Genomic DNA, 26,378 nt, shown 5'->3' with positions numbered 1-26,378 from the left:
GCTGGCGCTGGGGGCCGACCGGGGGGTGCTGGTGGAGGTGGGGGAGGGGGCGGCGCTGGGCCCCCGGGAGGCGGCGGCGGCGCTGGCGGCGCTGGTGGGGCGGCTGCAGCCCGGGCTGGTGCTGCTGGGCAAGCAGGTGAGCGCCCCTATGGGCCCCTATAGAGCCCCTATGGGTCCTATAGTGCTCCTATGGGCCCCTATGGGCCCCTATGGGTCCCTACGGGTCCCTACGCAGCCCCTATAGAGCCCCTATGGGCCCCTACGCAGCCCCTTTGGGTCCCTATAGTGCTGCTATGGAGCCCCTATGGACCCCTATGGACCCCTATGGAGCCCCTATGGACCCCTGTAGAGCCCCTATGGGCCCCTACAGAGCCCCTATAGAGCCCCTATGGACCCCTATAGTGCTCCTATGGACCCCTATGGACCCCTGTAGAGCCCCTATGGACCCCTGTAGTGCTCCTATTGACCCCTATGGACCCCTATGGAGCCCCTATGGAGCCCCAATGGACCCCTATAGAGCCCTATGGAGCCCTATGGAGCCCCAATGGACCCCTGTAGAGCCCCTATGGGCCCCTACAGAGCCCCTATAGAGCCCCTATGGACCCCTATAGTGCTCCTATGGACCCCTGTAGAGCCCCTATGGACCCCTGTAGTGCTCCTATTGACCCCTATGGAGCCCCTATGGGTCCCTATAGAGCCCCTATGGGTCCCTATAGTGCTGCTATGGAGCCCCTATGGACCCCTATGGAGCCCTATGTACCCCTGTAGTGCTCCTATGGACCCCTATGGACCCCTATGGAGCCCCTATGGACCCCTGTAGAGCCCCTATGGGCCCCTACAGAGCCCCTATAGAGCCCCTGTGGAGCCCTATGGAGCCCTATGGAGCCCTATAGTGCTCCTATGGACCCCTATGGAGCCCCTATGGACTCCTGTAGAGCCCCTATGGGCCCCTATGGTGTCCTATGGACCCCTACAGAGCCCCTGTAGAGCCTCTATGGACCCCTATAGTGCTGCTATGGAGCCCCTATGGACCCCTGTGGACCCCTATGGTGTCCTATGGACTCCTACAGAGCCCCTATAGAGCCCCTATGGGTCCCATGTCCCCTATAGGCCCCCCTATAGCCCCCATAGGGCCTGGGGAGGGGGTGTGGGGGTCCCACATCCCCTATAGGCTCCCCTATAGCCCCCCCTATAGCCCCCATAGGCTCTCCTATAGCCCCTATAGGCCCCCCTATAGCCCCCATAGGGCCCTGGGGGGGTGTGGGGGTTCCACGTCCCCTATAGGCTCCCCTATAGCCCCCATAGGCTCTCCTATAGCCCCTATAGGCCCCCTATAGCCCCCATAGGGCCCTGGGGGGGGGGGGGGTCCCACGTCCCCTGTAGGCTCCCCTATAGCCCCCATAGGGCCCTGGGGGGGGGGTGGGGGTCCCACGTCCCCTATAGGCTCCCCTATAGCCCCCATAGCCCCTATAGGTCCCCCTATAGCTCCTATAGGCCCCCTCTAGCCCCCATAGGGCCTGGGGGGAGGGTGTCCCACATCCCCTATAGGCCCCCCTATAGCCCCCATAGGGCCCGGGGAGGGGGTGTGGGGGTCCCACGTCCCCTATAGGCTCCCCTATAGCCCCTATAGGCCCCCCATAGCCCCTATAGCCCCTATAGGCTCCCCTATAGCCTCCATAGCCCCCATAGGGCCCATATAGCCCCTATAGGCTCCCCTATAGCCTCCATAGCCCCCATAGGGCCCCTATAGCCCCTATAGCTCCCCCATAGCCCCTATGGGCTCCCCTATAGCCTCCATGGCCCCCATAGGCCCCCCATAGCCCCTATAGCCCCTATAGGCTCCCCTATAGCCCCTCTGTGCCCCCCCCCCAGGCCATCGACGATGACTGCAACCAGACGGGGCAGCTCCTGGCTGCCATGTTGGACTGGCCCCAGGTAAGCCCCGCCCCCTGCCCCGCCCCCTGCCCCGCCCCCTGCCCCGCCCCCTGCCCCGCCCCTGCCCCGCGGGGTGATGGGATCGCCCCGCCTCGCCGCAGGGGATGATGGGATCGCGGGGGGGGCGGAGTGGAGGGGGGTGGTTCCTACTGGGAGGGCCCCAGTGCTTACTGGGAGGACCCTAGTTCATACTGGGAAGGTTCCAGTGGTTACTGGGAGGCCCCAAGGCATACTGGGAGGGCTCAGTTCATACTGGGAGGGCCCCAGTGCATACTGGGAGGGCTCAGTTCATACTGGGAAGGTTCCAGTGGTTACTGGGAGGCCCCAAGGTATACTGGGAGGGCTCAGTTCATACTGGGAGGACCCCAGTGCTTACTGGGAGGGCTCAGTTCATACTGGGAGGACCTCAGTGCATACTGGGAGGGCTCAGTTCATACTGGGAGGACCCCAGTGCTTACTGGGAGGGCTCAGTTCATACTGGGAGGACCCCAGTGCATACTGGGAGGGCTCAGTTCATACTGGGAAGGTTCCAGTGGTTACTGGGAGGCCCCAAGGTATACTGGGAGGGCTCAGTTCATACTGGGAGGACCCCAGTGCTTACTGGGAGGGCTCAGTTCATACTGGGAGGACCTCAGTGCATACTGGGAGGGCTCAGTTCATACTGGGAGGACCCCAGTGCTTACTGGGAGGACTCTAGTTTATACTGCGATGATCCCAGTGCGTACTGGGAGGGCTCAGTTCCTATTGGGAGGGTCCCAGTGCTTACTGGGAGGGTCCCAATTCCTACTGGGAGGGTCCCACTGCTTACTGGGAGGGTCCCAATTCCTACTGGGAGGGTCCCAGTGCTTACTGGGAGGGTCCCAATTCCTACTGGGAGGGTCCCAGTGCTTACTGGGAGGGTCCCAGTGCATGCTGGGATAGCAGTGGTCTAAAATAACATGGGAACGGAGACAGATGGGATACTGGGGGGGGGATGCTGGGGTGGGGGGCCGCTCCCAGTGCATACTGGGAGGGTCCCAATTCCTACTGGGAGGGTCCCAGTGCTTACTGGGAGGGTCCCAGTTCATATGGGGAGGGTCCCAGTGCATGCTGGGATAGCAGTGGTGCAAAATAACATGGGAACGGAGACAGATGGGATACTGGGGGGGGGGGATGCTGGGGTGGGGGGCCGCTCCCAGTGCATACTGGGAGGGTCCCAATTCCTACTGGGAGGGTCCCAGTGCTTACTGGGAGGGTCCCAATTCATATGGGGAGGGTCCCAGTGCATGCTGGGATAGCGGGGGTCCAAATTAACATGGGAACGGAGACAGATGGGATACTGGGGGGGGGGGATGCTGGGGTGGGGGCCGCTCCCAGTGCATACTGGGAGGGATCCCAGTGCTTACTGGTCCGCAGGGGACCTTCGCCTCGCGGGTGGAGCTGGAGGCGGGGGCGGTGCGGGTGGAGCGGGAGGTGGACGGGGGCCTGGAGACGCTGCGGCTGCGGCTGCCGGCCGTGCTGACGGCCGACCTGCGCCTCAACGAGCCGCGCTACGCCACCCTGCCCAACATCATGGTACGCCCCCCCCCCCCCACCCGTGGGTGCCCCCCCACCCCTGGGACCCCCACCCGTGGGGGACCCCCCACCCCTGGGACCCCCCCCAAACCCATGGGGGACCCCCCAGACCCCTGGGTGCCCTCCAAAACCCCTGGGTCACCCCCTGAAACCCCCTGGGTGCCCCCCCCCAGGCCCCTGGATGCCCCCCTGCACCCATGGGTGCCCCCCCAAATCCCCTGGGTGCCCCCCCAAGACCCCTGGGTCCCCCCACAAATCCCCTGGGTGCCCCCCCCAAGACCCCTGGGTGCCCCCCAAAACCCCTGGGTCACCCCCCAAAACCCCCTGGGTGCCCCCCCCAGGCCCCTGGATGCCCCCCTGCACCCCTGGGTGCCCCCCCAACCTCCTGGGTGCCCCCCAAATCCCCTGGGTGCCCCCCCAAATCCCCTGGATGCCCCCCTGCACCCATGGGTGCCCCCCCAACCTCCTGGGTGCCCCCCCAGACCCCTGGGTGCCCCCCCAGACCCCTGGGTGCCCCCCACAAATCCCCTGGGTGCCCCCCCCAAACCCCTATGGGTGCCCCCCTGCAACCCCTGGGTGCCCCCCCCGCACCCATGGGTGCCCCCAAAACCCCTGGGTGCCCCCCCAGACCCCTGGGTGCCCCCCAAAACCCCTTGGGTCCCTTTTGGGGGGGGGGGGGGGTCCCATCCAGATCCCTGGATCCCCTGATCCCATGGGTGGGTGGGGGGTCCCATGGGTGGGTGGGGGGGATCCTATGGGTGGGGGGGGGGGCCCCATGGGTGGGGGTCCCCCATATTTTCCCCCCCCTCCCCTATAGAAAGCGAAGAAGAAGCCCCTGGAGGTGGTGGCGGCCTCGGAGCTGGGGGCGGCCATTTTGTCCCCCCCCCGTTTACGGGTGCTGAAGATGGCGGAGCCCCCGGGGCGGCAGGGGGGGGAGCGGGTGCAGGACGTCCCCACCCTCCTCCAGCGCCTCAAGAGCAAGGGGAGGGTTTAGGGTGGGGGGCACCCATGGGTGGGGGGGGGGGTCACGTGACCCCACCCCCCCATCCCCCCCCCCAAAAAACCTGGGTGCTCCCCCCACCCCCCCCTCCCACCCCGGACGCGAAGCGTCCGGGGTGGGAGGGGGGGGTGGGGGGAGCACCCAGGCCCCGCCCCTAAAAATAAAGGCGTGGCTGTTGATGACGTCATGGGTGGGGTCTTGGGTGGGGCTTAGTGAGGCTCCTCCCCCCTCCCTTTTATTTTTTTCCTGGTTTTTGGGGGGTTTTTACTGGTTTGGGGGGGGGAGGGGAACCAGTTTGGGGGATGGGGAGGGGGGGAGTATGACCAGTTTGGCCCTGGGGGGGGTTCCAGTATGACCAGTTTGGCTGTGGGGGGGTCCCAGTATGTCCAATTTGGCCCTGGGGGGGGTTCCAGTATGATCCAGTTTGGCTGTGGGGGGTCCCAGTATGTCCAATTTGGCCCTGGGGGGGTCCCAGTATGACCCAGTTTGGCTCTGGGGGGGTCCCAGTATGTCCAATTTGGCCCTGGGGGGGTTCCAGTATGACCCAGTTTGGCTCTGGGGGGGTCCCAGTATGTCCAATTTGGCCCTGGGGGGGGTTCCAGTATGACCAGTTTGGCTCTGGGGGGGTCCCAGTATGTCCAATTTGGCCCTGGGGGGGTCCCAGTATGACCCAGTTTGGCTCTGGGGGGGTCCCAGTATGTCCAATTTGGCCCTGGGGGGGGTTCCAGTATGACCCAGTTTGGCTGTGGGGGGGTCCCAGTATGTCCAATTTGGCCCTGGGGGGGGTTCCAGTATGATCCAGTTTGGCTGTGGGGGGTCCCAGTATGTCCAATTTGGCCCTGGGGGGGGTTCCAGTATGACCCAGTTTGGCTCTGGGGGGGTCCCAGTATGTCCAATTTGGCCCTGGGGGGGGTTCCAGTATGACCAGTTTGGCTGTGGGGGGTCCCAGTATGTCCAATTTGGCCCTGGGGGGGGTTCCAGTATGACCCAGTTTGGCTGTGGGGGAGTTCCAGTATGACCCAGTTTGGCTCTGGGGGGTTCCAGTATGACCCAGTTTGGCTCTGGGAGGGTTCCAGTATGTTCAATTTGGCCCTGGGGGGGTTCCAGTATGACCCAGTTTGGCTCTGGGGGGTTCCAGTATGACCCAGTTTGGTCTTGGGGGGGTCCCAGTATAACCTAGTTTTGCATCAAGGGGGTCCCAGTATGACCCAGTTTGGCCCTGGGAATGGGATTAGGGGGTCCCAGTATGACCCAGTTTGGCCCTGGGGGGTCCCAATATAACCCAGTTTTGCATCAAGGGGGACCCAGTATGACCCAGTTTGGCCCTGGGAATGGGATTAGAGGGTCCCAGTATGACCCAGTTTGGCCCTGGGGGGTCCCAATATAACCCAGTTTTGCATCAAGGGGGTCCCAGTATGACCCAGTTTGGCCCTGGGAATGGGATTAGGGGGTCCCAGCGGGTCCCAGTTTGGCCCCAGCGGGTCCCAGTATGACCCAGCGGGTCCCAGTTTGGCCCCGGGGGGGTCCCAGCGGGTCCCAGTTTGGCCCCAGCGGGTCCCAGTATGACCCAGCGGGTCCCAGTTCGTCCCCAGCATCCGAGACGGCGGCGCCGCGTTGCCGAGCAACGCCTCGCCCCGCCCCACCCGCGCCGTCACTCAGCCGCGCCGCCCAATCAGGCGGCGAGGAGGGGGCGCGGCCGAGTGGGCCGCAAGGGGGCGGGGCTGGCGGGAGGGGCGGGGCTGCCCAGCGCCTGGGCCAATGGGAAGAGCAGGGGGGCGGGCGTTGGGGTAGCGCCGGCCAATGAGCGATCGGGAGACCCTGCAAGAGCGGGGCGGGCGGCCCCGTTTGCCCCCTCAGAGCCGGGGCGGCGGCGGCGGCGGAGAAGATGGCGGCGGCGGACGGCGACGATTCGCTTTACCCTATCGCCGTCCTCATCGACGAACTCCGCAACGAGGACGTGCAGGTACCGGTTACCGGAGCCGGTTTCGCTTCCCCGGGTCCCGGTTTCGGTCTCCGGGCCCGGCCGCCATCTCCCGCCGCGGCTCCGGTGCTACCGCTAATGGCGGCCGTCGTGGCGCTGCTATGAAACGGCCGCTCTGATTGGCTGAGGCCGCCTCCCCCCCCTCAGGCGCGGGCTAATGGGGAGCGGCGTTACATGGCGGGAGGGGGGGGGGGCTCCTCATCCTCCCTGCTCCCCCTCACGCTGGTGGTTGGGATGAAAGCCGCGCTCCGATTGGTTGGCGGCCCCCATTCATTCTGTGAGGGGGCTCCTGATTGGTCCGGAAGGGGGTTAAGGGAAATAGCCCCCCCCCCGCGTCTCCGCGGCGCCCCCTATCGGCGGGGCGGCATTGCCTTTCCCTCACCAGGCGGCGACCAATGGGAGTACGAGGGCGGCTCGGCGCCGGCAGCCATTGGGTATCGCCCGGCGTGGGCGGAGCCGAGGGAGGGGCTTAGCAGGTGTCGGGGTGGGGGGTGCGGAGCCAATCAGGGGGCTTCTTTCTGCCGCGGCAGGGCTACGGAGCCATGAAACGAGGCTCCTGATAGGTTGAATCGCGGAGGGGGTGGGTTTTGCCCCCCGGAAGGGGATTTATTTGCCCCCGGGGGGGGCGTTATTTGCCCCTGGGGCGGCCATTTTGTCCCCAGGGGGGTGAGTTGCCCCTCAGAGGGGTTTTATTTGCCCCTGGGGGGGGTTTATTTGCCCCTGGGGGGGTGTTATTTACCCCCAGGGTGTCCATTTTGTCCCCAGGGGGGTGGGATTCCCCTCAGGAGGGCTTTTATTTGCCCCAAAAGGGCTTTTATTTGCCCGTAGGGGGATTATTTGCCCCCAGGGCGGCCATTTTGTCCCCAGGGGGGTGGGTTGCCCCTTAGAGGGGTTTTATTTGCCCCAAAAGGGGTTTTATTTGCCCCAAGAGAGGATTATTTTCTCCTAGGGTGGCCATTTTGTCCCTAGAGGGGTGGGATTCCCCCCAGGAGGGGTTTTATTTGCCCCAAGAGGGATTTTATTTGCCCCAAGAGGACTTTTATTTGTCCCTGGGGGGGTATTTGCCCCCAAAGCGGCCGTTTTGTCCCCAGAGGGCTGAGATTCCCCCCGCAAAAGGGGTTTTATTTGCCCCAAGGGGGTTTTAGTTGCCCCTTGGGGGGGTTATTTACCCCCAGGGCAGCCATTTTGTCCTCATGGTGGTGATATTCCCCCCCAGGAGGGCTTTTATTTGCCCCAAAAGGGCTTTTATTTGCCCCTAGGAGGATTATTTGCCCCTAGGGTGGCCATTTTGTCCTCGGGGGGGGTGGGATTCCCCTCCAGGATGGACATTATTTGCCCCAAAAGGAGTTATTTGCCCCCCAGGGGGATTATTTGCCCCCAGGGCGGCCATTTTGCCCCAGAGGGGTGGGTTTCCCCCCCCGGGGGGGTCCCATTTTGCCTGGGGGGGGGCAATTCCTCACCCTTTTTGCCCCCCCCCCCCCCCCCCCCCCCCTTTTTCTTTTGCCAGCTCCGCCTCAACAGCATCAAGAAGCTGTCGACCATCGCCCTGGCGCTGGGCGTGGAGCGGACCCGCAGCGAGCTCCTGCCCTTCCTCACCGGTAACGGGGGGGATGGGGGGGGTCCCCAGAGTCCTGGGGGGGGGGTTCAAGGGTTGAGGGGGGGGCCCCCCAATCCCCCCCTGCCCCCGCAAACCACCCCCCACCTCCCTACGCCTCCCCCTTTGCCAGCACAAGGAGGGGTGGGGGGGTGTTTGGGGGAGGTGGGTGGGGTTGGGGGGGGTGGGTGGGGCTTGGGGGGTGATTGGCAGGCCGGGGGGGGTGACAGAGGCGTCCCCTGCTTTGTCCCAGACACCATCTACGATGAGGACGAGGTGTTGCTGGCGTTGGCGGAGCAGCTCGGCACCTTCACCGCCCTGGTTGGGGGACCAGAGTTTGTCCATTGCCTCCTGGTACGGACCCCCACCCCCGGGGTGACTGGGTGCCCCCCCCCAGGACCCCTGGGTGCCCCCCTGACCCGTGGGGCCCCTCCCCAGACCCTTGGGTGCCCCCCTGACCCCCTCCTGGACGCATGGGTGCCACTCTGTGGGTACCTGAGGCTCCGTGGTGGGACCTTGGGTGGACGTTGGGGACCTGAGGGACCTTGGGGGGGGTGTCAGGATTTGGGGGTGCCCCCCTGGAGCCCCCCCAGCTCCCTGAGGGGACATTGGGGTCCTCAGGGGTGACACTGAGGTGGTCTGAGGGGACCTTGGGTTCTTCAGGAGGAGGTTGGTCTCCGTGGTGGGACGTTGGGTTGGTTTGGTGGACATTGGGGACCTGAGGGACCTTTGGGGGGGCATCAGGATTTGGGGGTGCCCCCCTGGAGCCCCCACCACCCTTTGGGGGGATGTTGGGGTCCTCAAGGGGGACATTGGGGTCCTCAAGGGTGGCATTAAGATGAGCTGGAGGGATGTTGGGTTCTTCAGGAGAACCTTGGGTTGGTTGGGTGGATGTTGGGGACCTGAGGGACCTTTGGGGGGGGCATCAGGATTTGGGGGTGAACCCCTGGAGCCCCCCCAACTCCCTGAGGGGACATTGGGGTCCTCAGGGGGGACATTGGGGTCCTGAGTGGGGACGTTGAGGTGGTCTGAGGACCTTGGGTTCTTCAGGAGGACGTTGGTCTCCGTGGTGGGACGTTGGGTGGACGTTGGGGACCTGAGGGACCTTTGGGGGGGCATCAGGATTTGGGGGTGCCCCCCTGGAGACCCCACCACCCTTTGGGGGGATGTTGGGGTCCTCAAGGGGGACATTGGGGTCCTCAAGAGTGGCATTAAGATGAGCTGGAGGGATGTTGGGTTCTTCAGGAGAACCTTGGGTTGGTTGGGTGGATGTTGGGGACCTGAGGGACCTTTGGGGGGGGCATCAGGATTTGGGGGTGCCCCCCTGGAGCCCCCCCAACTCCCTGAGGGGACATTGGGGTCCTCAGGGGAGACATTGGGGTCCTGAGTGGGGACGTTGAGGTGGTCTGAGGACCTTGGGTTCTTCAGGAGGACGTTGGTCTCCGTGGTGGGACGTTGGGTGGACGTTGGGGACCTGAGTGACCTCGGGGGGGCGTCAGGATTTGGGGGTGCCCCCCTGGAGCCCCCCCCCAGCTCCCTGAGGGGACATTGGGGTCCTCAGGGGTGACATTGAGGTGGTCTGAGGGGACCTTGGGTTCTTCAGGAGAACGTTGGGCTCCGTGGTGGGACGTTGGGTTGGTTGGGTGGACGTTGGGTTGGTTGGGTGGACATTGGGGACCTGAGGGACCTTTGGGGGGGCGTCAGGATTTGGGGGTGCCCCCCTGGAGCCCCCCCCAGCTCCCTGAGGGGACATTGGGGTCCTCAGGGGTGACATTGAGGTGGTCTGAGGGGACCTTGGGTTCTTCAGGAGAACGTTGGGCTCCGTGGTGGGACGTTGGGTTGGTTGGTTGGACGTTGGGCTCCTTGTAGGGTGACGTTGGGGACCTGAGGGACCTCGGGGGGGGGGGGGGCGTCAGGATTTGGGGGGTGACCCCGTATCTCCTCCTCCAGCCCCCCCTGGAGAGCCTGGCCACGGTGGAGGAGACGGTGGTGCGGGACAAGGCGGTGGAGTCCCTGCGGGCGGTGTCCCACGAGCACACCCCACCCGACCTAGAAGGTCACTTCGTCCCCTTGGTGAAGCGCCTGGCGGGAGGCGACTGGTTCACCTCCCGCACCTCCGCTTGTGGCCTCTTCAGCGTCTGTTACCCGCGCGTCTCCAGCCCCGTCAAGGCCGAGCTGCGACAGTGAGTGACCTCCACGGTGGCCCCGAGGTGGCCCCGTTGTCCCCGAGCCGTCCTTGGTGGCCCCACGGCAACTTTGGTGGCGCTTGGTTTGGTTTGGGTTGGCCCCCGGGGTTTTCGCGTTGGCTCCTTATCCTGTTATTTGCCTCGTGGCGCGGTCGCGGTGGCCCCATGGTAGGTCCCTGAGGTGGCCCTGTTGTCCCCAAGCCGTCTCTTGGAGGCTTCAAGCCATCCTTGGTGGCCCCAAGTTGGTCCTGATGGCCACACACCAATGATGGTGGCTCTAGATCGGTTCCAGGTGGTCCTAGGGTCTTGGTGTTGGCCCCTTGGCCTGTTATTGGGCTCACGGTTTGGTGGGGTGACCCCATGATGTGTCCCCAAGCCGTCCCTGGTGGCCCCAAGCCGTCCCTGGTGGCCCCAAGCCACCCTTGGTGGCCCCTACCCATCCTTCACGTTCCTCAACTAGCTCTTGGCCAGCCCAAGGTCTTCATGTTGGCCCTGTGGCCCATTTTTTGGTTCGTGGCCTGGTCAAGCAGACCCTGTAGCGTGTCCCTAAGGTGTCACCGGTGTCCCCAAGCCATCCCTGGTGGCCCCAAGCCACCCTTGGTGGCCCCAACCCATCCTTCACGTCCCTCAACTAGCTCTTGGCCAGCCCAAGGTCTTCATGTTGGCCCCGTGGCCCATTTTTTGGTTCGTGGCCCGGTCAAGCAGACCCTGTAGCGTGTCCCTAAGCTGTCACCGGTGTCCCCAAGCCATCCCTGGTGGCCCCAAGCCACCCTTGGTGGCCCCAACCCATCCTTCACGTCCCTCAACTAGCTCTTGGCTAGCCCAAGGTCTTTATGTTGGCCCCGTGGCCCATTTTTTGGTTCGTGGCCTGGTCAAGCAGACCCTGTGGCATGTCCCCAAGCCGTCCCTGGTGTCCCCAAGCCGTCCCTGGTGGCCCCAAGCCACCCTTGGTGGCCCCAACCCATCCTTCACGTCCCTCAACTAGCTCTTGGCCAGCCCAAGGTCTTCACGTTGGCCCCGTGACCCATTTTTTGGTTCGTGGCCTGGTCAAGCAGACCCTGTGGCGTGTCCCTAAGGTGTCACCGGTGTCCCCAACCCCACCCTTGGTGGCCCCAAGCCACCCTTGGTGGCCCCAACCCATCCTTCACGTCCCTCAACTAGCTCTTGGCCAGCCCAAGGTCTTCATGTTGGCCCCGTGGCCCATTTTTTGGTTCGTGGCCCGGTCAAGCAGACCCTGTGGTGTGTCCCCAACCCAACCTTGGTGTCCCCAAGCCATCCCCGATGTCCCCAACCCATCTTTGGTGTCCCTCAACCCCCTCTAGATCCACCTAGGGTCTTCACGTTGACCCCCGTGGCCCATTTTGGGGTTCCCGGCCTGCTCCAACGACCCCATAGCACATCCCCAGGGGGCTCGCGATGTCCCCAAGGGTCTCGCGATGTCCCCAAGGGTTGTGTCCCCCCCCCCCCCCGTCCCCCAGATACTTCCGCAACCTCTGCTCGGACGACACCCCCATGGTCCGTCGCGCCGCCGCTTCCAAATTGGGTGAATTCGCCAAAGTTTTGGAGCTGGAACACGTCAAGAGCGAGATCATCCCCATGTTCTCCAACCTCGCCTCCGACGAGCAGGTATACAGCCGCGTCCCCGCGTCCCCTCCGGCTGGCGGTGACGTGTCCCCCGCGTCACCGCTTACGTCACCGCGTCCCCCCCGCCTCCGCCAGGACTCGGTGCGGCTGTTGGCGGTGGAAGCTTGCGTCAGCATCGCCCAGTTGCTGCCGCAGGAGGAACTGGAAGGGTTGGTGATGCCGACGCTGCGGCAAGCGGCCGAGGACAAGTCCTGGCGCGTCCGCTACATGGTGGCCGACAAGTTCACCGAGGTGGGGACCTTTGGGGACGTTTGGGGACCTTTGGGGGGACGTGGGGAGACACACAAGGACCCCTCTGGGGACAAGGGGACGTTTTGGGGACGTTTTGGGGCCACCATGGGGCCTTTTAGGGGTGTTTGGGGACATCTGGGGACACGTGAGGACACCCTTGGGGACATGGGGGACAAGAGGATGTGTGGAGACATTTTGGAGCCACCATGGGGACACTTGGGGACATTTGGGGACCCCCATGGGGGCTTTTAGGGGTGTTTGGGGACATCTGGGGACACGTGAGGACCCCCCTGGGGACATGAGGGACGTGTGGGGACATTTTGGGGCCACCATGGGGACACTTGGGGACATTTGGGGACCCCCATTGGGGCATTTAGGGGTGTTTGGGGACATCTGGGGACACGTGAGGACACCCTTGGGGACATGGGGGACAAGAGGATGTGTGGGGACATTTTGGAGCCACCATGGGGACATTTGGGGACATTTGGGGACCCCCATGGGGGCTTTTAGGGGTGTTTGGGGACATCTGGGGACACGTGAGGACACCCTTGGGGACATGGGGGACAAGAGGATGTGTGGAGACATTTTGGAGCCACCATGGGGACACTTGGGGACATTTGGGGACCCCCATGGGGGCTTTTAGGGGTGTTTGGGGACATCTGGGGACACGTGAGGACCCCCCTGGGGACATGAGGGACGTGTGGGGACATTTTGGGGCCACCATGGGGACACTTGGGGACATTTGGGGACCCCCATTGGGGCATTTAGGGGTGTTTGGGGACATCTGGGGACACGTGAGGACCCCCCTGGGGACATGGGGGACAAGAGGATGTGTGGAGACATTTTGGAGCCACCATGGGGACACTTGGGGACATTTGGGGACCCCCATTGGGGCATTTAGGGGTGTTTGGGGACATCTGGGGACACGTGAGGACCCCCCTGGGGACATGGGGGACAAGGGGACGTGTGGGGACATTTGGGGACCCCCATGGGGGCTTTTAGGGGTGTTTGGGGACATCTGGGGACAGGTGAGGACCCCCCTGGGGACATGCGGGGACAAGGGGACGTGTGGGGACACTTTGGGATCCTTCTGGGGACATTTGGGGACATTGGAGGGGATTTTTGGGGACGTTTGTGGGGATTTGGGGACGTTTTTGTGGGATATGTTGGGGAGGACAATTTGGGACGCCCTTGGGGACACTTGGGGACATTTGGGGACACTTGGGGACAATCCTGGGGGCACGTGGGGATGTTTGAGAGGGGTTTGGGGACATTGGAGGGGATTTTTGGGGGCGTTTGTGGGGATTTGGGAACGTTTTTTTGGGATATTTTGGGGAGGACAATTCGGGACGCCCTTGGGGACACTTGGGGACGTTTGGGGACATTTAGGGACACCCCTGGGGACATTTGGGGACAATCCTGGGGGCACGTGGGGACGTTTGAGGGGGTTTAGGGATATTGGAGGGGATTTTTGGGGGCGTTTGTGGGGATTTGGGGACGTTTTGGGGGGATATTTTGGGGAGGACAATTGGGGACACGTTTGGGGACGTTTGGGGACACTTGGGGGCACCCCTGGGGACACTTGGGGACACCTGGGGACATTTGGGGACAATCCTGGGGACACGTGGGGATGTTTGAGGGGGTTTAGGGACATTGGAGGGGATTTTTGGGGGCGTTTGTGGGGATTTGGGGACATTTTTGCGAGATATGTTGGGGAGGACAATTTGGGACACGTTTGGGGACACCCCTGGGGACACTTGGGGACACCTGGGGACACTTGGGGACAATCCTGGGGGCACGTGGGGATGTTTGAGGGAGGTTAGGGACATTTGAGGGGATTTTTGGGGACGTTTGTGGGGATTTGGGGACGTTTTGGGGGGATATTTTGGGGAGGACAATTGGGGACACGTTTGGGGACACTTGGGGACAATCCCCGGGCTCTCTTTGACCTTTCACCTTTGACCCCCAGCTCCAACGAGCCGTGGGCCCCGAGATCACCAAGACCGACCTGGTGGGGGCCTTCCAGAGCCTGATGAAGGACTGCGAGGCCGAAGTGCGGGCGGCCGCCTCCCACAAGGTCAAAGGTCAGCCGGGGCCACCTCCCCTCGTCCCCTCCCCTGTCCCCAGGTCCCCAGGGATGGTCCCTGTGTCCCCAAGGGCCGTCTCCAGGTCCCCATGTCCCCAGGGATGGTCCCCAAGGTCATCCGTGTCCCTAGGGATGGTCCCTGAGGTCCTTCATGTCCCCAAGGATGGTCCCCATGTCCCCAAGGGCCATCCCCAGGTCCCCATGTCCCCAAGGATGGTCCCTGAGGTCCTCCATGTCCCCAAGAATGGTCCCCAAGGTCCTCCATGTCCCCAGGGATGGTCCCCGTGTCCCCAAGGGCCATCTCCATGTCCCCAAGGATGGTCCCCAAAGTCCTCCATGTCCCCAAGGATGGTTCCCGTGTCCCCAAGGGCCATCTCCACGTCCTCCATGTCCCTGGGGATGGTCCCTGAGGTCCTTCATGTCCCCAAGGATGGTCCCCATGTCCCCAAGGGCCATCTCCAGGTCCCCATGTCCCCAAGGATGGTCCCCAAGGTCATCCATGTCCCTAGGGATGGTCCCTGAGGTCCTTCATGTCCCCAAGGATGGTCCCCATGTCCCCAAGGGCCATCTCCAGGTCCCCATGTCCCCAAGGATGGTCCCCAAGGTCATCCATGTCCCTAGGGATGGTCCCTGAGGTCCTTCATGTCCCCAAGGATGGTCCCCATGTCCCCAAGGGCCATCCCCAGGTCCCCAAGGATGGTCCCCAAGGTCCTCCATGTCCCCAGGGATGGTCCCCGTGTCCCCAAGGGCCATCTCCATGTCCCCAAGGATGGTCCCCAAAGTCCTCCATGTCCCCAAGGATGGTCCCTGAGGTCCTTCATGTCCCCAAGGATGGTCCCCGTGTCCCCAAGGGCCATCTCCAGGTCCCCAAGGATGGTCCCCAAGGTCCTCCATGTCCCCAAGGATGGTTCCTGTGTCCCCAAGGGCTATCTCCATGTCCCCAAGGATGGTCCCCGAGGTCCTCCATGTCCCCAAGGATGGTTCCTGTGTCCCCAAGGGCCATCTCCACGTCCTCCATGTCCCTGGGGATGGTCCCTGAGGTTCTCCATGTCCCCAAGGATGGTCCCCATGTCCCCAAGGGCCATCCCCAGGTCCCCATGTCCCCAAGGATGGTCCCTGAGGTCCTCCATGTCCCCAGGGATGGTCCCTGTGTCCCCAAGGGCCGTCTCCAGGTCCCCATGTCCCCAGGGATGGTCCCCAAGGTCATCCATGTCCCTAGGGATGGTCCCTGAGGTCCTTCATGTCCCCAAGGATGGTCCCCATGTCCCCAAGGGCCATCCCCAGGTCCCCATGTCCCCAAGGATGGTCCCTGAGGTCCTCCATGTCCCCAAGGATGATCCCCATGTCCCCAAGGATGGTCCCCAAGGTCCTCCATGTGCCTAGGGATGGTCCCTGAGGTCCTCCATGTCCCCAAGGATGGTCCCCAAGGTCCTCCATGTCCCCAGGGATGGTCCCCGTGTCCCCAGGGGCCATCTCCAGGTCCCCAAGGATGGTCCCCAAGGTCCTCCATGTCCCTAGGGATGTCCCTGAGGTCCTCCATGTCCCCAGGGATGGTCCCCGTGTCCCCAGGTGCCATCTCCATGTCCCCAAGGATGATCCCCAAGGTCCTCCATGTCCCTAGGGATGTCCCTGAGGTCCTCCATGTCCCCAGGGATGGTCCCCGTGTCCCCAGGGGCCATCTCCAGGTCCCCAGGGATGGTCCCCAAGGCCCTCCATGTCCCTAGGGATGGTCCCTGAGGTTCTCCATGTCCCCAAGGATGGTCCCCGTGTCTCCAGGTGCCATCTCTATGTCCCCAAGGATGATCCCCAAGGTCCTCCACGTCCCTGGGGATGGTCCCTGAGGTCCTCCATGTCCCCAAGGATGGTCCCTGAGGTCCTCCATGTCCTCAGGGATGGTCCCCAGCTCCCCAAGGATGGTCCCTGCAGTCCCCCTTGTCCCCAAGGCCACTCCTGGTGTCCCCACGTCCCCAACCAATGTCCCCCTGATCCCTCTCCAGAGTTCTGCGAGAACCTGTCCCCAGACTGCCGGGAGGCCGTCATCATGGGCCAGATCCTGCCCTGCATCAAGGTACGGGACACCGTGGGGACACCCCGGGGTGGGGGGACATCGTGGGGACACCCCGGGGTGAGGGGACATCGTGGGGACACCCCGGGGTGGGGGGAGACACCGTGGGGACACGGTGAGGGTGGCATCAGGGGCTAGGTCTTGCTTTGCATCAAGGTGGGGACACCTTGGGGTGGTGGGACATCAAGGGGACACCCTAGGGACACCATGGGGACCTCCTGGGGTGGTGGGACCTCATGGGGACATCCTGGGGACACCATGGGGACCTTCTGGGGTGGTGGGACATCATGGGGACACCCTAAGGATACCATGGGGACCTTCTGGGGTGGTGGGATGTCATGGGGACACCCCAGGGACACCATGGGGACCTCCTGGGGTGGTGGGACATCAAGGGGACACCCCTAGGGACCTTCTGGGGTGGTGGGACATCATGGGGATACTCTGAGGACACCTCTGGGGACCTTCTAGGGTGGAGGAACATCATGGGGACAGCGCAGGGGACATCTTAGGGTGGTGGGACATCGAGGGGACACCATGGGGACCTTCTGGGGTGGTGGGACATCCTGGGGCCACCTCTGGAGATCTTCTGGGGTGGTGAGACCTCATGGGGACACCCCTGGGGCCACTCTAGGGTGGAGGAACATCATGGGGACACCCGTGGGGACATCTTAGGGTGGTGGGACCTCCTGGGGACACCCCTGGGGACCTTCTGGGGTGGTGGGACATCTTGGGGACACCCCAGGGCCACCTTAGAGCCTGTCCCCACGCCGTCCCCAGGAGCTGGTGTCGGACGCCAACCAACACGTCAAGTCGGCGCTGGCCTCCGTCATCATGGGGTTGTCCCCCATCTTGGGGAAGGACAACACGGTGGAGCATCTGCTGCCCCTCTTCCTCGCGCAGCTCAAGGACGAGGTGGGGACGCTTTGGGGACGCTTTGGGGACGCTTTGGGGACGCTTTGGGGAGGCTTTGGGCAGTTGGGGACACCTGGGGACGCTCGGGAACGCGGGGATGGCGATGGATTGGGGACGTCACGGGGACCGTGGTGGCACAACCGCTCTGGTTGGGTGGCGTCACCGGCGCGGGGACGTTTTGGGGACACTCGGGGACTTGGGGGGGCCACCACCCCGATGTCACCTCCCCCAAGTGTCCCAGTGCCGCCACCTCCAGTGTCCCCTTCCCAGTACCGTTTCCCTCCCAGTACCCCTCAAGTGCCACCGCCACCCCTGTAGATGCCGCCCCCAGTGTCCCCCTCCCAGTAACTTGTCCCAGTGCCACCCCATAGGTGCCACCACCCCATACCATCCCCTCCCAGTATCCCCTCCCAGTATCCCCTCCCAGTATCCCCTCCCAGTATTCCCCCAGTATCCCAGTGTCACCCCATAGATGCCACCCCAGGCGTCACCCCCAGGTGCCACCACCCTGTACCATCCCCTCCCAGTATCCCCTCCCAGTATCCCGATGCCACCCCAGGTGCCACCATCCCCTCCCAGTATCCCCTCCCAGTATCCCCTCCCAGTATCCCCTCCCAGTATCCCGATGCCACCCCAGGTGCCACCATCCCCTCCCAGTATCCCCTCCCAGTATCCCCTCCCAGTATCCCAATGCCACCCCAGGTGCCACCATCCCCTCCCAGTATCCCCTCCCAGTATCCCGATGCCACCCCAGGTGCCGCCATCCCCTCCCAGTATCCCCTCCCAGTATCCCCTCCCAGTATCCCGATGCCACCCCAGGTGCCACCATCCCCTCCCAGTATCCCCTCCCAGTATCCCCTCCCAGTATCCCCTCCCAGTATCCCCTCCCAGTATCCCGATGCCACCCCAGGTGCCACCATCCCCTCCCAGTATCCCCTCCCAGTATCCCCTCCCAGTATCCCCTCCCAGTATCCCCTCCCAGTATCCCGATGCCACCCCAGGTGCCACCATCCCCTCCCAGTATCCCCTCCCAGTATCCCCTCCCAGTATCCCGATGCCACCCCAGGTGCCACCATCCCCTCCCAGTATCCCCTCCCAGTATCCCCTCCCAGTATCCCCTCCCAGTATCCCGATGCCACCCCAGGTGCCACCATCCCCTCCCAGTATCCCCTCCCAGTATCCCGATGCCACCCCAGGTGCCACCATCCCCTCCCAGTATCCCCTCCCAGTATCCCCTCCCAGTATCCCGATGCCACCCCAGGTGCCACCATCCCCTCCCAGTATCCCCTCCCAGTATCCCCTCCCAGTATCCCCTCCCAGTATCCCCTCCCAGTATCCTGATGCCACCCCAGGTGCCACCGTCCCCTCCCAGTATCCCCTCCCAGTATCCCCTCCCAGTATCCCCTCCCAGTATCCCGATGCCACCCCAGGTGCCACCATCCCCTCCCAGTATCCCCTCCCAGTATCCCCTCCCAGTATCCCAATGCCACCCCAGGTGCCACCATCCCCTCCCAGTATCCCCTCCCAGTATCCCGATGCCACCCCAGGTGCCGCCATCCCCTCCCAGTATCCCCTCCCAGTATCCCCTCCCAGTATCCCGATGCCACCCCAGGTGCCACCATCCCCTCCCAGTATCCCCTCCCAGTATCCCCTCCCAGTATCCCCTCCCAGTATCCCCTCCCAGTATCCCGATGCCACCCCAGGTGCCACCATCCCCTCCCAGTATCCCCTCCCAGTATCCCCTCCCAGTATCCCCTCCCAGTATCCCCTCCCAGTATCCCCTCCCAGTATCCCGATGCCACCCCAGGTGCCACCATCCCCTCCCAGTATCCCCTCCCAGTATCCCCTCCCAGTATCCCGATGCCACCCCAGGTGCCACCATCCCCTCCCAGTATCCCCTCCCAGTATCCCCTCCCAGTATCCCCTCCCAGTATCCCGATGCCACCCCAGGTGCCACCATCCCCTCCCAGTATCCCCTCCCAGTATCCCGATGCCACCCCAGGTGCCACCATCCCCTCCCAGTATCCCCTCCCAGTATCCCCTCCCAGTATCCCGATGCCACCCCAGGTGCCACCATCCCCTCCCAGTATCCCCTCCCAGTATCCCCTCCCAGTATCCCCTCCCAGTATCCCCTCCCAGTATCCTGATGCCACCCCAGGTGCCACCGTCCCCTCCCAGTATCCCCTCCCAGTATCCCCTCCCAGTATCCCCTCCCAGTATCCCGATGCCACCCCAGGTGCCACCATCCCCTCCCAGTATCCCCTCCCAGTATCCCGATGCCACCCCAGGTGCCACCATCCCCTCCCAGTATCCCCTCCCAGTATCCCCTCCCAGTATCCCGATGCCACCCCAGGTGCCACCATCCCCTCCCAGTATCCCCTCCCAGTATCCCCTCCCAGTATCCCCTCCCAGTATCCCCTCCCAGTATCCCCTCCCAGTATCCCCCCAGTATCCCGGTGCCACCGGCGCTGGCCCTCGTCCCCGCAGTGCCCCGAGGTGCGCCTCAACATCATCTCCAACCTGGACTGCGTCAACGAGGTGATCGGCATCCGGCAGCTCTCCCAGTCCCTGCTGCCCGCCATCGTCGAGCTGGCCGAGGACGCCAAGTGGCGCGTCCGCCTGGCCATCATCGAGTACATGCCCCTGCTGGCCGGCCAGCTGGTGAGCGCTGGGAGGGACTGGGAGGGACTGGGAGAGCACTATGGGCTTCTGGGAGGGTACTGGGAGGGTACTGGGAGAGACTGGGAGGGACTGGGAGAGAGTGGGAGGGACTGGGAGAGCACTATGGGCTTCTGAGGGGGCACTGGGAGAGAGTGGGAGGGACTGGGAGAGAGTGGGAGGGACTGGGAGAGCAGTATGGGCTTCTGTGGGGGCCCTGGGAGGGGCTGGGGGAGACTGGGAGAGCAGTATGGGCTTCTGGGGGGGCACTGGGAGGGTACTGGGAGAGAGTGGGAGGGACTGGGAGAGAGTGGGAGGGACTGGGAGAGCAGTATTGGCTTCTGTGGGGGCACTGGGAGGGGCTGGGAGGGACTGGGAGAGCAGTATGGGCTTCTGTGGAGGCACTGGGAGGGGCTGGGAGAGACTGGGAGAGCAGTATGGGCTTCTGGGGGGGCACTGGGAGGGATTGGGAGAGACTGGGAGAGCAGTATGGGCTTCTGGGGGGGCACTGGGAGGGTACTGGGAGAGAGTGGGAGGGACTGGGAGAGAGTGGGAGGGACTGGGAGAGCAGTATGGGCTTCTGGGGGGGCCCTGGGAGGGGCTGGGGGAGACTGGGAGAGCAGTATGGGCTTCTGGGGGGGCACTGGGAGGGATTGGGAGAGACTGGGAGAGCAGTATGGGCTTCTGGGGGGGCACTGGGAGGGGCTGGGAGGGACTGGAAGAGCAGTATGGACTTCTGTGGAGGCACTGGGAGGGGCTGGGAGAGCAGTATGGGCTTCTGGGGGGGCACTGGGAGGGATTGGGAGAGACTGGGAGAGCAGTATGGGCTTCTGGGGGGGCACTGGGAGGGTACTGGGAGAGAGTGGGAGGGACTGGGAGAGAGTGGGAGGGACTGGGAGAGCAGTATTGGCTTCTGTGGGGGCACTGGGAGGGGCTGGGGGAGACTGGGAGAGCAGTATGGGCTTCTGGGGGGGCACTGGGAGGGATTGGGAGAGACTGGGAGAGCAGTATGGGCTTCTGTGGAGGGGCTGGGAGGGATTGGAAGGCACTGGGAGGGGCTGGGAGGACAGTAGAGCCTTCTGTAGGGGCACTGGGAGGGTACTGGGAAGGTACTGGGAGAGACTGGGAGGAACTGGGAGAGCAGTATGGGCTTCTGTGGGGGCGCTGGGAGGGACTGGGAGGCACTGGGAGGGGCTGGGAGGACAGTAAAGCCTTCTGTAGGGGCACTGGGAGGGACTTGGAGAGCAGTAGGGGCTTCTGTGGGGGCACTGGGAGAGACTGGGAGGGACTGGGAGAGCAGTATATGTTTCTGTGGGGGCACTGGGAGGGGCTGGGAAGACAGTAGAGGCTTTTGTAGGGGCACTGGGAGGGTACTGGGAGAGAGTGGGAGGGACTGGGAGAGCAGTATGGGCTTCTATAGGCGTACTGGGAGGGGCTGGGAGGACAGTAGAGCCTTCTGTGGGGGTACTGGAAGGGTACTGGGAAGAAACTGGGAGATACTGGGAGAGCAGTATGGGCTTCTATAGGCATACTGGGAGGGACTGGGAGGGTACTGGGAAGGACTGGGAGGGACTGGGAGAGCAGTATGGGCGTACTGGGAGGGATTGGGAAGGGCTGGGAGGGCACTAGAGCCTTCTGTGGGGGTACTGGGAAGAAACTGGGAGATACTGGGAGAGCAGTATGGGCTTCTGTGGGGGCACTGGGAGGGACTGGGAGTGGAGTGAGCTGTGCTGGAGGAGACTGGGAGGGCCTTGGTCCATCTTGGGAAGGCACTGGTCTGTACTGGGGGGGGGGGTTGGGGTTGATACTGGGCAAGATACTGATTCACGCAGGGGGGGTATTGGTTTATACTGGTTCATACTGGTTTATACTGGTGTTTATCCCCCCCAGGGTGTGGAGTTTTTCGACGAGAAGCTGAACTCGCTCTGCATGGCCTGGCTGGTCGACCACGGTGAGCCGGGGCTCCCTTACTGGGAGCACTGGGGGGCTTACTGGGGGTTACTGGGAGCTGGAGGAGTTACTGGAGGTTACTGGGAGCCCGTAGAGGGATTACTGGGAGCTCTGGGGAGGGGTTACTGGGGGTTACTGGGAGCCCCTAGAGGGGTTACTGGGATCTTGGGGAGAGGTTACTGGGAAGCCCGTAGAGGGGTTACTGGGGGGGGGGGGGCATTACTGGGAGGACTCAGGGGGTTACTGGGAGGTGCAGGGGTTACTGGGAGCCCTGAGAGGGGTTACTGGGAGGACTGGGAGGGTGTTACTGGGAGCCCCTAGAGGGGTTACTGGGAGCTGCAGGGGTTACTGGGATATCTGTGAGGGGCTACTGGTCACTTGATTGGGGGGGTTACTGGGAGCCCTTGGGGGAGTTACTGGGAGCCCTTGGGGGAGTTATGGGGAGCTACTGGTTGCTGGGGCGGGTTACTGGGAGCTACTGGTTGCCTGGTGGGGAGTTACTGGGAGCCCTTGGGGAAGTTACTGGGAGCTACTGGTTGCTGGGGTGGGTTACTGGGAGTTACTGGTTGCCTGGTGGGGAGTTACTGGGAGCCCATGGGGGAGTTATGGGGAGCTACTGGTTGCTGGGGCGGGTTACTGGGAGTTACTGGTAGCCTGGTGGGGAGTTACTGGGAGCCCTTGGGGGAGTTACGGGGAGCTACTGGTTGCTGGGGTGGGTTACTGGGAGTTACTGGTTGCCTGGTGGGGAGTTACTGGGAGCCCATGGGGGAGTTATGGGGAGCTACTGGTTGCTGGGGCGGGTTACTGGGAGTTACTGGTTGCCTGGTGGGGAGTTACTGGGAGCCCTTGGGGGAGTTACTGGGAGCTACTGGTTGCTGGGGCGGGTTACTGGGAGTTACTGGTTGCCTTGGAGGGGGGGTGTTACTGGTCACCCAGTCAGGGGCTTAGCGGGGTAACTGGTCTCTTCCCCTCTCCCAGTTTACGCCATCCGGGAGGCGGCCACCAGTAACCTGCGCAAACTGGTGGAGAGGTTCGGGCAGGATTGGGCCCAGGGCACCATCGTCCCCAAGGTCCTGGCCATGGCCGCCGACCCCAACTACCTGCACCGCATGACCACGCTCTTCTGCATCAACGTGAGGCGGCCCCGCCCCCCCCGCCCCGCCCGTGACGTCACCGCGCCCCCCCCCGGTGACGTCACGGCGCCCCCTCCCCCCGCAGGTGCTGTCGGAGGTCTGCGGGCAGGAGATCACCACCAAGCAGATGCTGCCCACGGTGCTGCGCATGGCGGCCGACGCCGTCGCCAACGTCCGCTTCAACGTCGCCAAGTCCCTGCAGCGCATCGGGCCCATCCTCGACAGCGGGTACGGCGCCCCCGGCGCCCCCAGTACGCGCGGTGCGCCCAGCACGCGCAGCGCGCCCCGTACATGCGGTACGCGCAGCGCGCCCAGTACACGCAGTACATGCAGTACACACAGTGCACCCAGTACATGCAGTACGCGCAGCGCACCCAGTACACACAGCACACCCTGTACATGCAGTACATGCGGTACACCCAGTGCATGCAGTGCACGCAGTACACCCAGTGCATGCAGCGCACCCCGTACATGCAGTACACGCAGCGCACCCAGTGCATGCAGTGCACCCAGTACATGCAGTGCACGCAGTACATGCAGTACATGCGGTACACCCAGTGCATGCAGTGCACCCAGTACACGCAGTGCACGCAGTACATGCAGTACATGCGGTACACCCAGTGCATGCAATGCACCCAGTACATGCAGTGCACCCAGTACATGCAGTACATGCAGTACATCCAGTGCATGCAATGCACCCAGTACATGCAGTGCACCCAGTACATGCAGTACATGCGGTACAACCAGTGCATGCAGTGCACCCAGTACACAGCGTACCCAGTGCACGCAGTGCACCCAGTACATGCAGTGCATCCAGTACACAGAGTGCAGCCAGTGCGTGCAGTACAGGCAGTGCACTCAGTATACCCAGTGCATGCAGTGTACTCAGTACACGCAGTGTACCCCGTACAGGTAGTACACCCAGTACACGCAGTGCACCCAGTACACAGAGCATACCCAATACACGCAGTGCACGCGGTGCACCCAGTACATGCAGTGCACCCAGTGCATGCAGTGCACCCAGTAGATGGAGTACGCCCAGCGCATCCATTACATGCAGTGCAGCCAGTACAGCCAGCACAGGCGTTACACCCAGTACGTGCAGTGTGCCCAGTGCAGGCAGTACCTGCAGTGCACCCAGTGCACCCATGGCACTCGTCACCCCCAGCACTTGCGTTACACCCAGCAGATGTAGTACACCCAGCACATGCAGTATACTCAGCACACACAGTGCACCCAGTACACTCAGTACACCCAGCACTCCCAGTACATGCAGTACACCCAGCGCATGCAGCACTCCCAGTACACCCAGCGCTCCCAGCACACGCAGTACGCACAGTACACTCAGCATACACAGTGCACCCAGCGCTCCCAGTGCTCCCAGTACATACAGCACGCCCAGCGCACATAGCGCACCCCGTTCGCTGACTGCACCCAGCATACCCAGTACTCCCAGTACACCCAGCGCTCCCAGCACACGCAGTACACACAGTACACCCAGCGCACCCAGCACTCCCAGTACATGCAGCACACCCAGCACACATAGCGCACCCCGTTCGCTGAGTGCACCCAGCATACCCAGTACTCCCAGTACACCCAGCGCTCCCAGCACACGCAGTACGCACAGTACACTCAGCATACACAGCGCACCCAGCGCTCCCAGTGCTCCCAGTACATACAGCACGTCCAGCGCACATAGCGCACCCCGTTCGCTGACTGCACCCAGCACACCCAGTACTCCCAGTACACCCAGCGCTCCCAGCACACGCAGTACGCACAGTACACTCAGCATACACAGCGCACCCAGTACTCCCAGTACACCCAGCGCTCCCAGCACACGCAGTACGCACAGTACACTCAGCATACACAGCGCACCCAGCGCTCCCAGTGCTCCCAGTACATACAGCACGTCCAGCGCACATAGCGCACCCCGTTCGCTGACTGCACCCAGCACACCCAGTACTCCCAGTACACCCAGCGCTCCCAGCACACGCAGTACGCACAGTACACTCAGCATACACAGCGCACCCAGTACTCCCAGTACACCCAGCGCTCCCAGCACACGCAGTACGCACAGTACACTCAGCATACACAGCGCACCCAGCGCTCCCAGTGCAGGCGGCGCCCCCGCCCCCCTCCCCCCCCCGCCGCGTCCCACGGGTGCCCCCCTCCCCCCAGGACGCTGCAGAACGAGGTGAAGCCGGTGCTGGAGAAGCTGACGCAGGACCAAGACGTCGACGTCAAATATTTCGCGCAGGAGGCGCTGACCGGTGAGGGGACGCTTGGGGACACGGGGGGGTGGGGGACGGGGGACGGGGGGGACATTGGGGGGGATGTGGGGGGACACGGGGGGACATTGGGAACAGTGGGGGGGGGATGTGGGGGGACATGGGGGGGGTGTGGGGACACGGAGGGGACACGGGGGGACGTTGGGGACATGGGGACATTGGGGGACACGGGGGGGACACGGGGACATTGGGGGGGTGAGGGGACATGGGGGGACGTTGGGGACAGGGGGACATGGGGACATTGGGGGGGTGGGGACACGGGGGGGGACATTGGGGACACCGAGGGGACATGGGGACGTTGGGGGGGGTGGGGACATGGAGGGGACATGGGGGGACGTTGGGGACACGGGACACTGGGGGGGTGGGGACATGGGGGGGACATTGGGGACACTGGGGGGGTGGGGACACTGGGGGGGGTGGGGACATGGGGGGGACATTGGGGACACTGGGGGGGGTGGGGACACTGGGGGGGGTGGGGACATGGGGGGAGGTGGGGGACACTGGGGGGGATTTATGGGACATTGGGGACAGGGGGGGACATTGGGGACGGGGGGGGGTCGCTCCGTGACGGTGACCCCCCCGTCCCCTCCCCCCCCCCCCAGTGCTGGCGCTGGCCTGACCCCGCCGCCCTCCCCCCCCGCATGCCAACGGCGCCGTCTCCCCTTCCCCCCCCCCCCCCCCCGCGGTGTCACCCCCCCCCCGCCCCACCCCCCCCCCGGGGGGTGGCACCGTGTCCCCAACGCCCCCCCTCCCCCCCCCCCCCGGTTATTAATTAATTATAACGAGTTTCGCCGTTAACGAAGCGCCCCGGTGGTTTTGTCTTTATTTGGGGGGGGGGGGGGCACCAGTGCCTCCCAGTGCCTCCCAGTGCCTCCCAGTGCCTCCCAGTGCCCGGGGGGGACAAGATGGAGGACAGGAGCTGGGGGGGGGGGGTGATAAGGTGACATGGGGGGGTGACAGGGTGACAGGGGGGTGACACGGGGGGGGTGACAGGGTGACATAGGGTGACATGGGGGGGTGAGGGGGGGTGACAGGGTGACGGGGGGGTGACACGGGGGGGGTGACAGGGGACGTGGGGTGACATGGGGGGGTGAGGGGGGGGTGACAGGGTGACGGGGGGGTGACACGGGGGGGGTGACAGGGTGACGTGGGGTGACATGG

The 26,378-nt window shown here is 63.9% G+C and overlaps 1 protein-coding gene across 3 annotated transcripts; it reads left to right on the top strand.

The window, feature by feature from the left end:
• Positions 1-26,019, top strand: PPP2R1A (protein phosphatase 2 scaffold subunit Aalpha). 3 transcript variants are annotated; one of them, XM_082339144.1, is made up of 17 exons: positions 1-136; positions 1,873-1,935; positions 6,347-6,452; positions 7,978-8,068; positions 8,318-8,418; positions 10,015-10,247; positions 11,729-11,876; positions 11,970-12,125; positions 14,095-14,209; positions 16,209-16,279; positions 17,054-17,188; positions 19,676-19,849; positions 21,737-21,797; positions 22,775-22,929; positions 23,015-23,157; positions 25,108-25,199; positions 25,820-26,019. In XM_082339144.1, exons 2-17 carry the CDS (start codon positions 1,883-1,885, stop codon positions 25,834-25,836), a joined length of 1,851 nt encoding a protein of 616 aa, XP_082195270.1. In that variant the 5' UTR covers positions 1-136; positions 1,873-1,882; the 3' UTR covers positions 25,837-26,019. The 3 variants fall into 3 exon arrangements, with proteins under 3 accessions (XP_082195270.1, XP_082195268.1, XP_082195269.1); XM_082339142.1 differs by lacking the exons at positions 25,108-25,199; positions 25,820-26,019 and having other exon boundaries at positions 23,015-24,713; XM_082339143.1 differs by lacking the exons at positions 1-136; positions 25,108-25,199; positions 25,820-26,019 and having other exon boundaries at positions 23,015-24,713.
• Positions 26,020-26,378: the final 359 nt, after the last annotated feature.

This window comes from Platalea leucorodia (assembly GCF_965183815.1).
Source record: "Platalea leucorodia genome assembly, contig: HAP1_HAP1_SCAFFOLD_467, whole genome shotgun sequence".
Taxonomy (NCBI): Eukaryota; Metazoa; Chordata; class Aves; order Pelecaniformes; family Threskiornithidae; genus Platalea; species Platalea leucorodia.
Note: the sequence above shows the minus strand (reverse complement) of the source record. Positions and strands in the feature narration are given on the sequence as shown.

Bases quoted from the DNA above. Each gene is read 5' to 3' on its own strand.
- PPP2R1A (XM_082339142.1), top strand. From the start codon at position 1,883: ATGACTGCAACCAGACGGGGCAGCTCCTGGCTGCCATGTTGGACTGGC. The intron at 14,210-16,208 runs GTCAGCCGGGGC...ATCCCTCTCCAG, and splicing joins CGCCTCCCACAAGGTCAAAG to AGTTCTGCGAGAACCTGTCC. The intron at 17,189-19,675 runs GTGGGGACGCTT...TCGTCCCCGCAG, and splicing joins TCGCGCAGCTCAAGGACGAG to TGCCCCGAGGTGCGCCTCAA.